Consider the following 16571-nt stretch of genomic DNA (forward strand, 5'->3'; position numbering starts at 1 on the left):
TTAATTATGTTGTGTACAATACAGTTCATTTTTATATAACTTGGTGTTGTATTTCCTTTGTGGTGCATTTATGGCGTCACATGTGTTGTGTGTGTTGTGCAAGCGCTTTACACATTGCCTGACTTCTTGTGCCAAGCTACCAAGGCGGTGAGCAAGGGTTATCCTGGGTGTGTGATCCCCCTCGCCCTCACTAGAGTGGGTGGGTTCCACCTGACTTAGGTGCATAACCTAGCCAACCAGATACCCCATTTCTAACAGCCCCCATGTAGTCTGGAGGATTAATCCTGCACAGTAAATAAATAGTGTAACAAATGTTGACGCTATTGCCCCTAGACTGCACCACGGTGCACACATGGTGGTGGTAAGGGGGCACTAAGGGGGGCAAGAACAGTAGCACTTTTCTTAAATTCGGGCATTTGTGTCGATTGATCTAGCAAAGCCTATGTTTGGGTGGGACTGAAGTAAACCTGCCACCATAGTTTTGACTTGGCTCCATGAAATGTAGTGATCTGGCCACACTAGTACCTTACTAACAGGTAACCGGAGGTTTGAGGTGTAAGGTGGAGAGAGTTTGAACTACTCATAAAAACTTGATTAGGCTTTGAGGGTAGGCTTTTAGGATTACATTATTTTTAAATGTGTTCTGGATTATTTTAAACCTTCCTTCACGAGTGTGGTACCTGATTCTGTTGCACTCCAAGGATACTAAATTAATGTGCAGGCTCCTCCTAACTATTCACTTAATAACTCTGGGATTCTGTATCTGTTTCTTTTTCTCCAAGTATTAGAGCCTGGCCATTTCAATTAAGCTGTTACTAGGGTGATTTATCTGGTTCTCTAGCCTTACAGATCCAAAAGATCTACTAATGACCTTCTTGCTGATCTGAGGGCAAGAAAAAAGATAACATACATTATTGTGGCACTATTTCTATAGTACATTGTGAGATTTTGTGCGTCCAATTGTGCCATACACATGGTGAGGTTGATGTGCTATTTAAGGTGGATTGTTATGGATTTTGAACTGGGAATTGGGGTAGCCACCAGGATGGGCAAAGTTAAACCCAGAGAATGGTGAAGTTGGGAAACTCTGTCCATTGGAATGAAGTGTGATGGTTCAATTCATCCAACCCATTCCCTGCAGCTGGGTGTCTCAACAAAGACTGATGAGACTTCAAGTAGCATAAAAGTAGAATTCCCTGCTTCAGTCAGAGCTTCCCAAGTTGCGGGTGGCAGTAGGAACAGCTGCAGTCACAATACCTCCAGAAGGACACTAGCGAACATAGGAGAAAAAAACAGTATGTCATCACATAATGGTCTGCACTGAAAACAGTAGTGTACACCAATCACTGCATGTCAAGCACAAATACAAGTCCAATACCAACTGCTGGTCACCGATGTTAGAAATGGGGTCTCTGGTTGGCAGTCAGTTTGCACTCTGTCCAAGCAGAAACCCTCACTCTAATCAGGGTAAGGGAGTTAGACTTCTAAGACAACCCCTGCTCACCCACTTGGTAGCTTGTCACAAGCAGTCAGACTTAGCTCAAGGGCAACGTGTAAGGTATTTGTACCAACACACACAGTAATACAGTGAAAACACTATAAAATGGACACCACACCCGTTTCGAAAAATAACCAGTATTTAATCTCATGGTGCAGCATTCTCCATCTGCTCTCAGTAGCACTAAACGTAGGAACTCACTGCACATGTTATTTTTGTTTCCTCTGTTACCTGACAATGAAGACTGCAGTGTGCCAACATTGAGCCTCAGAAGGCAGACGATGGAGAGTGGGTTCGGGCTAAAGTGGATTTCAATGGAGAACTGAAGGGAAACATCTTGATGGTAAGGTAGTCTTCTGATTAGGCTACTGCCTGTACATTTTGTCTCTGTAGATTTAGAAATACTTCCCCCATGATTCCTGATGTGTGGCAATGTGCACATCCTGGGATGTAAATTAACACTTCGCACCAGTGCAAAGTCACCAAAAGTGAATTTTACTAGCACAGAGTGTTGATTTGAGATTTACTTTCTGGAAAGCAGCTTGTATGTAACACAAAGTAGTGCTTTGCAAAGGAGCGCCCCGTGGGTAGTACGTAGGTGTCCTCATGCAACTTTCAACACTCTAATTAAAACAATTAGAGGGTTGAGACATATGATAGAGGCTGTCTGAGTCTTTATAAGTTCAATGGTAATAAGTTAAACCATCAAAAGACACAAATTCAAGTGTAAACAGTAGGGATTTATTCAAAATTGCGTTCATTACAGAAAGTAAAATGTTGTTAATTATAGTTTCACTGCCCAGACCCCCAGAAGACTGTACTTTCTTTACCACAAATTAGGCATCAACCAGGCGCATAATGTAATATAACTGCAGTAAGAAATGGACAGCCGGGCTTAAAGTGCTTTAGACTGCTTCCCAGGTTTAAAGTGATCTAATGCTGCCTTTGGAAAAGAACTTAGGGCGTGATTTAGAGTTTGATTGACAGTGTACTCTGCCACAAATATAGCAGAGTTTCCTGTACGGCAGTCTCTCGGTTTACCCGTTCTATTTGGACTAAGGTGCTCTGTCATGTTTCCAGTCGTGGCTCGCAGCATGCAAAAGGGCGGGGGGGCCACTGCTCTTATCAGTTTGGCCAGCCCAAGACAGCTGGCCAAACAAACATGCACTTTGAAGGGGAGTGCTGTGCACTCCCCTTCACTGCTCGTCACCCTGAGGCCCCGCCCCTTTCCCCCCAAAAATGATATTAAACAGTTCATTCTTGTTTTTTTGGGAAAAGGTTTACAACTGCCGCTGCTGGCAGGGGACGACGGTTCTCTGCCCTAATGGAGGAGCCACCCCTGCATGTTTCTCTTGGTGGAAGCTCCTTTGGCTCTGCTGGAGGAAACCTTAGCTCATTGGGCCCACTAACTTCGACCCATTGGTCTAAAGGTCTCAGAACATTACCCTTGTTCTAACGTATTGTTTTTCCTTTTGGGGACCCCAAGAAAAGAGCCTGGTGGCCCAGAAGATGAAAACAAAGAAATGATCCCCACCTTTTGGGAGAAAACTTGCAGTGATTCAGGGACATTTGCTTTTTTTTGCTTTACATAAGCAAACTGTGGGTGTTCACTTTTGTAAAACAAAACACTTTACTGTGAGCTGTACTGTGTGTGGCGTACACAGAACAACCCTTCAGTGAATTCAATGAAGCCGCTGTGCTGCAGCAGCTTCTCTGAAGGCACAGACATTCTTATGAGGGAGGTAGAGATCTCGAGTCTTAACTCCTTAGCTGCTGGGCCTTTTCACCTAGTGCTGAGCCCTTTTTTGGGCTATTTGGGGTAGTTTGCGCCTAAGGCTCCATAACTGTTTTCCACATAAGATATTTAAGCCAAATTTGCATCCTTTTTTTCCAACATCCTGGGGATTCTAAAGCTACCCAGGGTTTATGGATTCACCTGGTGGAGACCGAGAAATTAGGCAAGATACCCCTAATGTTTGGGTTTTTTGGGAAACAAATGGGAAAAAGTGCTGCAGAAGAAAGCATCTGTTTTTTCCCTGCAAATGGCATCAACAAAGGGTTTGTGGTGCTAAAATCACCATTTTCCCAGCTTTCAGGAACAGCGAGACTTGAATCAGAAAACCAAATTTTTCAACAAAGTTTTGGCATTTTACTGGGAGATACCCCATTTTTACTACTTTTTGTGCTTTTAGCCTCCTTCCAGTTAGTGACAGAAATGGGCGTAAAACCTATGGTGGATCCCAGACCACGAAACATTTCCAAAAAGTCGAAAACATTTTGAATTAAGCGAGGGGTCATTTGTACAGATCCTTCAAGGTTTTCCTAAAGAAAGTAACAGTTGAAATAAAAAAATATTGAAATTGAGTTGAGAAAAAAAACAGTAATTTCTCTCTATGTTTCATCTGTAACGTTTTCCAGCAATGGCAGATTTTCAAAAGCAATATACTGTTATGCTCACTGGACACTTCTGGTAGTGAGGATATATAGGGCTTTTAGGTTTACAAAGTACTCACAGAGCCAATAAATGAGCTGCGCCTTGCAGTGGGTTTTCATTGTGTACCAGGTATACAGAAATTAATTTGGTAAAATATAAAGAGGGAAAAATAGGTATCAAGAAAACCTATACATTTCCGAAATGGGCACAAGATATCGAGTTTAGAAGCAGTGGTTATTTGCACATCTCTGAATTGACTTCTTTCTTACACACTGTCTTACATATGGAAGGTAAAAATGCAGAGAAGGACAATTGGTAATAACACTTGTTCTGCTATTCTGTGTTCCCCCAAGCCTCCCGATAAAAATGGTACCTCAATTGTGTGGGTAGGCCTAGTGCCAGCGACAGGAAACGACCCAAAACCCAACGTGGACACATCACATTTTTCCACTGAAAACGGACGTGTTTTTTGCAAGGGGCCTAGCTGTAGGTTTTGCCCTCTAGCTCAGCCAGCACCTAGAAAAACCTTGCAAACCTATACATTTCTGAAAACTAAACACCTAGGGGAATCAAGGATGGGGTGACTTGTGGGACTCCCACCAGTTTCCGCCACCCAGATTCCTTTGCAAACTTCACATTTTGTCTAAAAAACACATTTTCCTCACATTTCGGTGCTGCAAATTATGGAATCTAGGGGAGAGCCACAAAATACATTCATATATATACTTATTATATATTTATATATATATGTGTGTATATACAATATATTCAGTCCCCCTCTCTCTGTCTATCTATCTATCTATATACAGTATATATATATATATATATATATATATATATATATATATATATATATATATATATATATATATATATATATATATATATATAACTTTTTTTATAGATGTGTGGTTTCCCTGGGGCGGGGTAATCGTGGCCCCCAGGAAAACCACACATCTATAAGAAAATATTTGCCCCCACAGGGTGTCAGCGCTGTTCACAGACGACTCCCTGTGAATTACATTTTAAAAAATAAATCTTTATTTTTAAACCGGGGGGTGAGCTCTTTTGCACCCCACCAGGGGTAAACAAACAGTTTAAAAAAAAACATTGCTTTGGTCTGTTGATATGCCATCTAATCCAATACCTCCACCCTACTAGATGTTTATGCAGACATCCTCAAATCTATTGTCTAAAAGGATTAGGATCTAATGGTCATTCACTTTTTATGTTGTGCATTTCTTGAATGATGCAGCACTTTCTGTTCTTGCACCTTAGAGTGCAGTGCAGGAACAAGAATGAGAAAAGATCATATTGAGTGTTCTGAAGTAATACAAAGCTAGCGGAGGAAAGATTGGCCATGGTTTAGCTTTTTCAGGAATTCCCTGAACTGAAGACTCCTTCCACTCACAACTGAGGACAAAGTTTTAGGCCCTGAACTTTATAGGCTCTTCCACCAGTGTAGTCTGTTAAATGTACCTTAATTGATATGGGGAACAAATGAAGCTCACTGGTTATGGACTGCAGAATAGTTGCATTGCTAGTACGCTTTATGCATGAAGGGGAGTGTTTTGAAACTAATCTTCAATTCAACCACAAGTCACTGTAGAGCTGTGAGGGCATAATTTGCATATCCATGTTATGAATGTACAGGCACAACATGGACATCTGAATGAGTAGCCATAAAATCCCGTTATCTCTATTCTGAATTTCGTTCAAAGGAGAAGAAGACATTTCTGAGAGGCAAATGTCAATATCTAAATAGACAACAATCCCTACATTTCAGACAATTAAGAAGGGTTAGAAGGAGGGCTTACGTTGATAGATCAGTCAAGTAGGGGTGTACCAGCCCCTCCTATTAATAAGGCTTCCATTTTGAACCATTCAACTAAAGGTGAAAGACACACAATCTAATCAGGTCTATTTAACGTTCAAAATAGATATTAAAACAACTTGGTGACAATGAAGAGTTTTGCGGAATGCCAAGTGAAAGTGGATTGGACTGAAAGTTGAAAGAAGGGAGAGAGTCTAGATCCTGCCAATTGGGATGGGCTCAAAGCAGTCAAGATCATTGCGATCATTTTACCAACCCCAAAGAACTGACACTGGAAACACTGGAAACATTTAAGACCATAATAAGGTCATAGAAGACTTGAGCATTTCTGGAGCATTTATTCTCTCTTTTTGCGCCGGCATACTGTTGCCTAGAGCCAAAGCAGGCACCATTGCACCATAATGCAAGGATTCATGTGTTACGGCACACTTTCCTGAACAAAACAATTCTCGAAACCATTTTCCTCTTTGGATGTGCGCTGCAGAATGCAGCAATCGTGGAAAGAGGAATAAACAAGGAGAAATAGCGATATTTATCCTTGTTACACCTCACTGGGGAAGGCATAGCATTTTGATGCATTCTCAGGTTTACTAGCTTTGGTAAATCTGGGAATGCACCATAATCCATGAGTGGATACATGAGAGCACCCATGCTCAAACCATGGAATGCCTCCCAAGTGGAAATGTAACATAACGCAGCACAAGCAGCTGCGTTGTGTTACATATCTTTCCAAAACCACACAAGGTCACACAAATCAGGCCTTGAATGGCTTTGTAAATTACAAATATGCCTTTGAGTTGTTTTGCATCACCTTGCGTGATGCAGGGGCAACGCAAGGGCTTAGTAATTCTAGGCCTCTTTGTATTAAGGCTATTGTATTTCCATTGCTTCCAAAGTTTGACAGCCTTCACTGGTTATGAAATAATTTGCGTTTTGGGACTAGGAAACATTAGGGAGGTTTTTAAGGCTATATCTGTATGGTAAACTAACAATGTCTTCAAAATTGTCTTTTAGGGGTGTAATAAGAAAACTTGGTAGCCCCTTTTCGTTTTGGTAGGAGGCTTGGGGATGACCCCAAATGCATAATAACGTTAAAATTGATATTATCTTTGCATGTTTTCCAGTGGAAAGTTGTAACTGTGTATTCTCTGCATTTTCTGTCAATTAATTACCATTAGCCTTTTGACAGCAGTAATGTGAGAAGTTTTTCTATGCCCTTGATGGATCCTGGGGCACTGTCTCTAATTCTGGGGTCGAATGAATCTTTTCATCTCAGTTCCGAGAGGCAGAGTAACAGTTATCAAATCATTTAAACAATTTCTGTGCAACCCAAATGTCACACAGTAATTTTCAGAGTCAAATCAGAGTTTCATAGAGGCTTTATTACAGACTCAAAGTCAACTGTACATAAATGAGACTCATACTATAGATTTATAAAATCACCAAATGAAAATTAATTGTACAATATTAAACTTAGCAAATTTACCACCAGAAAGTGACTACCCTTCGCATTCTTATTTCACAGACGTAGTGTCACAGCCAAGCTACGCTCCTTCACTATGATACAGTAACATATTGTCACAGATTCTGCTCCAGCTCAAAACTTTAAATATATGCAACTGGTAACATTTGTTGTTTTGGTTTGTCCCACATTTCTTTCTTTTGGCACAACAACACCGTACTTTGTGGCTAGATAGATTGTAACATGAGAAGGTGTCTAGTGTCTCACCACACCACCATGGATGTTTCTGTTTGTTAGTATAGGTGAATGGTAAGTCTTTAGCTGATGGCATGACCTGCTGTTAGCTCATGCTACGTATATGTGAATGCGCATGCAGAGGAAAAACTCATTTTGGTGCTGGTCCACTGTGGGTAGCAAAAAGTATGCCTTTCATAACTTGTTTTAGATGTGTGTGCATCTGGGACTTTTTACATTTTTGCTCACCAAACGCTTGTACTTAAATGCTGCACATTTAAAATGAGCTGAAGTAAAAAATTAAGTGGCGCTTAAGTGCTGCTTCAATGTCCCACAACAGAAACAGCTGTCCTGGTTTTATGTTGGTTTTATGTCTGTGGGCACAACCTGGTGAGTGACTAATGCTGCTTTGCTGCTGACCATGCACTTATTTTTGCTTTAAAGTGTGGAGCTCGAGTCACTTGTTAGCCAATTGCTGAGGCTGGAATGAGTGCAGAAGTAAAAGGATCAGTATAGGGTTGTGCAGTTTGATGATAGGAAGTGAATGGTTACTTCCAGTAGAGGCTGGTTGGTACCTTACATTATGCAGAATGTCTTTTTTCGATCTGGCCCTTTTTGCAGGGTCATCCCCAAACTTTTTGCCTTCCTCCATATGTTGTCCTGATCCTCTTTTGTTGGCTTTTGGACTCGGGGCACTTTATCACTGCTGATCAGTGCTAAAGTGCATGCACTCTCTCCTTTAAACTTGATATGATTGTCTTACAACTGTTTGGCATATTTAATTTACCTATAACTCCCTTGTTTAGTGGTATCCCATATACCCAGGGTCTGTAAAGTAAATGCTACTGATGGGCCTGCAGCACAGCTTGCACCATCCACAGAAGTAGCCTTTTAAACCTGTCTCATAACTGTCACTGCAGGTCCAGCATGCACAGCTTACTGCTACATTGACTTGGCATCTAGAGTTTCTTGCCACCTGTTTGAAATGGGGTTTATAGTTGGCAGTCATTTTACACCCTGCCCAAGTAGGGACCTTCTATCTAGTCAGGGTAAGGGGGTCACACACCTAAGATAACCCCTGCTCACCCCCTTGGTAGCTTGGCACAAGCAGTCAGGCTTATCTCAGAGGCAATGTGTAAAGTATTTGGACACATACTGTAACACAGTGAAAACATCACAAAAGTACTCAACACCAGTTTAGAAAAATAGCCAATATTTATCTGAATAAAACAAGACCTAAATGACAAAAATCCAACATATACAAATAAAGTAATCACTTTAAAAGCTTTAAAAGAGTCTTAATCCTGAAAAGTCAGAGGTTGTATCCTTATAACACACAGTACCTTGGATGCGTCAAAAACAAAGATGATGCAGGCCGCAAAAGAGGTGATGCATTGGAAAAGCAAGCGATGTGTCGATTATTTCCCTGCTGGACAGGCAATGCGTGGATTCTTTTCCCCCCGGGTTTGCGATGAATGGATTATTTTCCCGCCGGACGGGCGATGTGTGGATTCTTTTCCCGCCGGGCTAATGATGCATCGATTCCCTACTGCGGTGCAGCGTCAATGAAGAAAATGACTCCCAAGGATGATGCATGAAAAATCCAGATGCATGGCAATGATGGATCTGCGCTGAAGCAAATGAGGTGTCGATTTTGCAGCCTCTCTGTGTCAATTTTTCAGCTGTGGTGCAGGCGTTGGGTTGATTTTTCTGCTGCGACACCCTTGGTGAATGGATTTTACTTCAGGTCACCAGCTTCCACTTCAAAGGGCGCAGGGACTGGATTTGGTACCACTTGGCAAGTCAGGGCTCACAGCAGAAGAACCCGGGCACTGGCAGATGAAGTCTTTGATGTCCCTGAGACTTCACAACAGGAGGCAAGATCAGTTCAAGACATTGGAAAACCTTGGAAAGCAGGCTGTAGAAAGCAAGTCCAGTCCTTTCACTCCGAGGACAAAGCAGCAAGCAGCAGGCCAGCACAGCAAAGCAACAGGCAGAGTCTCAGTTCCTCCTACAGCATCCAGCTCTTCTTTCTTGCAAACTTCAAAGGAAAGTTGTTGTAGTGCATAAGATCCTGCCTCTCTCTGTCCTGGCCTTTGACACATTCTAAGGGTTTGGAGACTGTTTTGTGTGAGAACAGTGACAGCCCTATTCAGGTGCAGGTGTCAGCTCCTCCCACCACTTTAGCCTAGGAATGCAGGACACACCTCAGCTCCCATTGTGTGACTGTCTAGAGTGAATTCACAACCAAGCCCAACTGTCAGCCTGACCCAGAGGGGTATTCTGGAGCCACGCAGAGGTACCGAATAGTTAAGCAAGAAAATGACAACTTTCTAAAAGTGGCATTTTCAAACTTACAATCTAAAAACAACTTTACCAAAAGATGTATTTTTAAATTGTGAGTTCAAAGACCACCCCATACTCCATATCTCTACCTGCTCCCAATAGGAAACTGCACTTAAAAGATACTTCAAAGCAATCCCCATGTTATCCTATAGAAGAGATAGGCCTTGCAATAGTGAAAAACTAATTTAGCAGTATTTCACTATAAGGACATGCAAAACACAGCAGTACATGTCCTACCTTTCAAATACACTGCACCCTGCCCGTGGGGCTGCCTTGGGCCTAACTTAGGGGTGACTGACATATAGTAAAAGGGAAGGTTTGGGCCTGGCAAGTGTGTGCACTTGCCAGGTCGAACTGGCAGTAAAACCTGTCGACACAGACACTGCAGTGGCAGGTCTGAGACATGTTTACAAGGCTACTCATGTGGGAGGCACAGTCAGTGCTGCAGGCCCACTAGTAGCATTTGATTTAGAGGCCCTGGGCACACGTAGTGCACTTTACTAGGGACTTACCAGTAAATCAAATATGCCAATCATGGGTAGGCCAATCACCAATACAATTTAGACAGAGAGCACTTGCACTTTAGCACTGGTCAGCAGTTGTAAAGTGCCCAGAGTCCTAAAACCAGCAAAAATAAATGAGAAAAAATAGGAGGAAGAAGGCAAAAAGTTTGGAGATACCCCTGTAGAAAGAGCCATTTCTAACGCCGAGCCTGGAACTCCTCTTTTACTACATAGAGGTCACCTTAAGGTAGGCCCTAGTTTCCCTATGGGCGGGGTGCTGTGTAGGCAAAAGGTAGGACATGTGCCTTCATTGTGTGTCTTGTCCTGGTAGTGACAAGCAGCCTATGTGGTTTGTCACTGCTGTGAGTGCTGTCCCTCTCATATGTTGGCATTAGGAATTCCCTTATACATGTCTAAGTGATAATTTCTGATCTATGAGGAGAAGCATGGGCATGTTTGGTGTGAATGGGATGGTACTGAGAAATCCTGCTTATTGGTGTAGGTGGAATTTTTTATTTCTATTGTAGAAACGCCATGTTTAGAAAGTAGGCATTTCACTGAGCTTGTGAGTCTTGTGCTTGGCAGCCTGACTCCAATCCATGTCGGGAGTACAGTGACAGCTGGGCTTTGTGCATACTATCCAGACAGCCATCACACAGAGAGTGTGGAGGTGTTACAGGATTACATCTGCATACTGAGTGGTCTTCCTGGGCTGGGCTGGGAGTGTAGGAGCCGGGGAGCACTTACATTTGCATAGGCTATGTCCTGCCCTCACACAAAGGTCTCATTTACATCCTACTGATGTTTGGAGCTAGGGCTGGGTTGAAAGGGGGTGCTGTGCACTTCTAAAGTTCCTTTGAAGTTCCCCCAGATCAAAGACAGTTTGAATATAAGTACAGGGGCTGTAGCCCCATGTTTTTTAGACACTGCGTGGACTTCTAACCAGATGCTGCTTGAAGGAACTATTTTGCCAGGAGGAACCACAATTAGGACTGACCTTCTATTGTGCTGATCTGGGGCCTGCTAGGTCACAAGAAGGACTACCAATTCACCCCAAAGACCCTGATATGCTTGTCTACTGCTGGTACCTTGTTTAAGTGTGGCCCCAGTCATCTTCAGGTGGCCAGCATCGGATTCCCATCAATACAAACACTACTACAAACACTACCCCTGACTCTTCAGCCCTAATGCCTGATAAATGCTATGATCTTCTGTTACTGGAGCATGTGGTGAGCGCCTTATTATTGATTTGTCTGTGCGAGGGGAAGGTTCTATTAGGCTTCACAACCTTTGGTTGGCAGAGGTCAGATGCCAGATGGGGGCCGCGCTGGGCCCTGGTCAGTGTTATCTGAGGGGAAGGCGAGTCCCTCCTGAGATGAGATGCATTGCCTGGAGCAACAACACCGTTAGCAAAGAATCTCCCTAGCCAGGCCCTGTTTCCCCTGTGCACCAAAAGAAGTCAACATTGCTCGGAGGGATGGAGTGTGGCGCATCTGACTGTTTCCCCAGCCGCCCGAGTCTGGGACCTGCGGCTCTCTGGGGGAGGCCCGCTGACGTGTCTGCAGTCGCCGGATCCCTGTAGAGGAGTGCCGAGGTGTGAGTCGAGCACAGGAGTAAGTATGGTAGCCATCGTGTTACCTTCATGGTTGGTCTCGCCCTACTGGAAGAGAAAGCTGCATTTTTTTGAGCCGATGCAACTGCACGCTTGCGGGCAACAGCCTATGAGCACGCTCGTTCTCCAGAAGGAGGAGACTCCAGGGGGGTCTCCCCTTTGGAGGCAGCTGCCTGCCACTCCTAGGGAAAAGGAGGGGAACCCAGTGAGGTCTCCCCACGATGGGGGAGGTGTGTGAGACTTTCCCTTCTACTTTTGTGGCATACCTTTTTGAGGGGACATTTCAGACATAGCTTGCAGGATGAGATAGAAACCTCAACGGAGGTTTTATTCCACGGAGTCTCTCAGTGGCTGTATTCTTCAGAGCAATGCATCTGCACCCTATGAAATTTACCACATTCCCTAATATGAGTGGGCAGAGGGCACAGTAACGAAGGCTAGGGGATGATTTACCATATCATATGGAATAAAATTGCAGGAGTAATGTGTCTCCTGGTGACGCTGTAGGTGCCAATATGTATATGGTGATGTTTTTGGTGATTTCTGGATAGTCTGCATTTCTCAATGATATGTTGTGCCCTCAGTGTTTATACTGTCTTTCAGGACCTGCTGTAATTTTATATTTTGTTCTTGCCCCATTAGGGTAAGAGAACATTCTCAGGATCCGTCTTGTGTAGGGAGTGTGTGTTTTTATGACATGCACAATGGGGAAATATTACTTTTATTTTCACTATGATGATGTGACAATCGCTTAGTTAGCAGAGTAGTTATTGGTCTATGATTTATATGTAAGATAGTTTATTTTCATATAATTTTGTGTGGACTCTCTTTTGTGGTGAATTTACTGTGTCACTGGTGTCTGTGTGTTGTGCCAACGCTTTACACATTGCCTCTGGGATAAACCTGACTGCTCTGGCCATTCTGCCAAGGGGGTGAGCAGGAGTTATGTTAGGTGTGTAGCTCTCTTACAGCAGGTATACCCTTTTAGAGTTGAAATCCCTGTTGATAAGCAATGTGTGCAGATTAAGATATAGTATCTCAGCACTCCAAAAAGAAGGAAGTATTTCAAAATAATTTGACTCTACCATTAATATAGGTCAAGTGTCCATGCTTCCATGTAATGCAGTAGGCCAATCACATAATTGTTCTCTCCTTTATTGATGATCTTAATAAACATTTTTTTATTGTAGACATAGCCAATGAATTTCGTCTCTCTTGGGACTTCTTTAGGGCTACAAAAATGTATATAATATTTACAATTTATATATATAAATTAAAAACCAACAGGCTTACAAACACATATTAAACACCAGACCATACAGATCATTTTTTATAAGGTCCAATGATTACTCCAGTGCATGACACTGCATGAAAACATGGACAGCAGTTTACATTTCTGAATCCCCATTATAGATATACGTAACTCAATATTACTGACAGCCACATGATGTCATCAATATGGTTAGATGGTTCTAGTGGTCAAGTAAAGTTACCTTCACATACTACTAACCCATTATCCATGAAAGTTTTCTAATATGACATATTCGGAATACTAAAAAATAATGACACCTAATTAAACAATAAAAATTACATTTATTTCAATAGGATTCATTTATCAATCAATTTCTGTCCCATTCGGAACTCACTCCTACACCCCTTATTCCAGATCAAAGGGCTAAATATTTCTTTTACAGGAACCCTTTTTATTATTGAGCCAAACTTATCTCAAATAACCAATGTGTTAGAATTCCTTAATCAAATTACATTTACAAATTTCTGTTACCACTTGTGATCCTCCAGTAATATGGAGAGATTGACGTTTACAGTGCTAAAACAAATATAATAGAAGATAATTGTTAGAAATTGGGTTTCTGGTTAAAAGAGGTATACACCCTGTCCAAGCAAGAGACACAATCCTAGTCAGGGTCACAAACCCTGTCCCAGTCCTAGACTAAGTCACAAACCCACCCAAGGTTAACCTGTTCCCACCCTCTAGTACCTTGGCACAGAGCAGTCAGGCTAAATTTAAAAGGTAATGTGCAACACTTCAAACAGTAAAACAGTGAAAATACCATACAGAAAGATACCACACCTGCTTAGAAACACAGAACTTAATTTAATAAATGAAACAAGACCAAAACAATAAAAATCCAGCAAGTAGAACTTAAGGTATGAATTTTTGAAGATTAAACTGCAGAAAAGTGCTTACAAGCTGTAGGCGCCTATGTCTGGTTTTGCTGAACCTGGGCAAAGTCAAAAGTGCAGGCCGTCCGCGATGGAGTTTGGGCCGAACACAGGGACACATTTGGATCCCCTGAACAAAAGTACCTTGTACATCAACATTGAGGAAGATGCGGGGTGCAGGCGAGGTAATGCATCGGTTTCGATCCCACTACAGAAGGAGAGGTGTCGGTTTTTTCCACGCAAAGTCGGCGATGGGTTGGGTCTGAGGGCAATGCACTGGTTCCGAATGCGATGCTCTGTTACAGCTCCTGCAGCACATTATACATCAGTTCCGAATGCAATGCGCTGGTTCAAAGGCGATGCACTGGGCCACTCCATTTGATGACGAGGATGCGCTGGTTCCGATCCATGTAGAGGCGAAGATGCGCTGGTTCCAATCATCACAATGGTGACGATGCACCAGTTCCGATGAGGATGCATGAATTGACTGAAGAAGCACCTTAGGCCACCCTTCCAAGGGTCTAGGACTGGGGTGGCACCATTTGGTAGGGCAGACTCCCAGCCTGTAGGGTCCAGGTGCAGATGCAGGTAAGATGGACGTCTTTTTTTCCCTTTACAAAACAGGAGACCAGTCAGCTGGCCTTTGGAGTCTCTCTGGGTTCTGGGGTGGAGAGATGCTGGTTCAGCCTTTTTCACTCCCAGGCAAATGGCAGCAGGCAGTAGGTCAGCACAGCAAAGGCAGTCCAGCAGAGGTGCAGTCCTTGTAGCAGCACAGCAGCCCTTCTTCCGGGCAGAGTATCCACAGGTTCAAAAGTGTACTGAAGTGGTGGTATCAGACGTCCAGTACTTACATCCAGTTGTGCATTTGAAGTGGGGGAGACTTCAAAGAAAGGTCTTTGAAGTGCACAGAGGTCCTCTCTTACTGCCCTTTCCTGGCTCCAGACTCAATACAGGGAGGCATACATCCCTTTGTGTGGGAACAGGCTACAGCCTATTCAGATGTAAGTGTGAGGCTGTACCCAGCTCCTCCCTCCCATCCTGCCCACGATGGCCCATCAGGATGCGGATGGCCATCATTTCACACCTAAGCTCCCTTTGTGTGTGTCTGTCTAGAGGGAATGCAAAAAGCCCTACTGTCACCCACCCCAGATGTGTATTCAGAGACAGGCAGCAGGCACCAAATGGCTTAAGTAAGAAAATGCCAACTTTCTAACAGTGGCATTTTCAGCACTGCAATTTTATTTCCACCTTCACCATAAGTTGTGATTTTAAATTGTGAGTCCAGAGACACCAAAATCGAAAAACAGATCTCTTCCTGATTGTGATTTACACTTGCAAAATGTCATAAAGTAATCCTAATGTTATCCTTTAAGACAGATAGGCCTTGCTGTAGCGAAAAATAACTTTGGGAGTTTTTCACTTCCAGGACATGTGAAACTTAAAAGTACATGTCCTGCCTTTAAAATACATTGTATCCTGCTCTCTGGGTTGTCTAAGGCCAACCTTCGGGGTTACATATGTATAAAAAGGAAAGGTTTGGGCCTGGCGAACAGGATATTTTGCCAGGTCAACAAGGCGGTGCAAAACTGCCCACAAAGGCTATGCAATGGCAGGCATGAGACATGGTTAGAGGGCTAGTCATTGGATGGCACAATCAGTGCTGCAGGCCCACAAGAAGCATTTAATTTACAGGCCGTTTGCACCTGTAGTGTCCTTTACTAGGGACTTACAAGTAAATTAAATATGCCAACTGGGATTAAGCCATTTTTATAGAAATACTTCATTTGCTTTTACATGCCAAACAACAGCAGCTTTACTATGTTCCTCCCAATAACAAATGTGAGTAGGTCCAACACATCAATACATTTCCATAACCAGTCGTTGCTCATGTTTCTCATTATCTCACAAACTCAACAATGATGTATAGTTAGCCCATCAGTCCATGACAGTCCCACCATTTTCTCCATACCTTCTGGAATTTCTTAGGAAATCCTCTTGCTGTGTAAATGATTTCCTTAAAGTTTCCACACCAGTCCATGCCCCTCCTCCACATCTCTAGGTGAGATGCTGTAGTAGATGTCCAGTGTCGGGCTTTGTCTCATTTCACAATTAAGGTGCCCAACACAACCAGTGATATATTGCCTTTGGGTCCGCTTATGTCTTCTATAATGCCCAGTAGAGCAATCTGGGGCTGCAACTCAATGGGGGTCCATGCAACTGCAGAGAGAGTCCGTATGACAGGACAACTCCAAACTACATAAAAGAAATCCCCTAGTGGAGCATGGCACCTGGAGCATGTGGGGGAATTATGAAGGCCCACCCGCCACAGCTGCACAGATGTCATAGATGCCTGATGTGGGAACTTGAATGCACCAAGCAAAGCGCATAGGACATTGCTAGTATGCGGTCTCCATACAAGTGCCCCTCCAGTCAGCCTCACCTAACTCTCCAACCTAGCCCTCCC

The 16571-nt window shown here is 43.1% G+C and overlaps 1 protein-coding gene across 1 annotated transcript in view; it reads left to right on the top strand.

Annotated features, from left to right (window-relative positions):
• The window catches only part of LOC138304334 (uncharacterized), a 510987-nt gene that overhangs the window by 149256 nt on the left and 345160 nt on the right, over positions 1-16571 (top strand). Inside the window, exon 3 of the mRNA XM_069244299.1 lies at positions 1742-1841. Coding sequence (XP_069100400.1) covers positions 1742-1841 — 100 coding nt within the window. The remainder of the gene's footprint in view (positions 1-1741; positions 1842-16571) is intronic.

Source organism: Pleurodeles waltl, chromosome 7, assembly GCF_031143425.1.
Source record: "Pleurodeles waltl isolate 20211129_DDA chromosome 7, aPleWal1.hap1.20221129, whole genome shotgun sequence".
NCBI lineage: Eukaryota > Metazoa > Chordata > Amphibia > Caudata > Salamandridae > Pleurodeles > Pleurodeles waltl.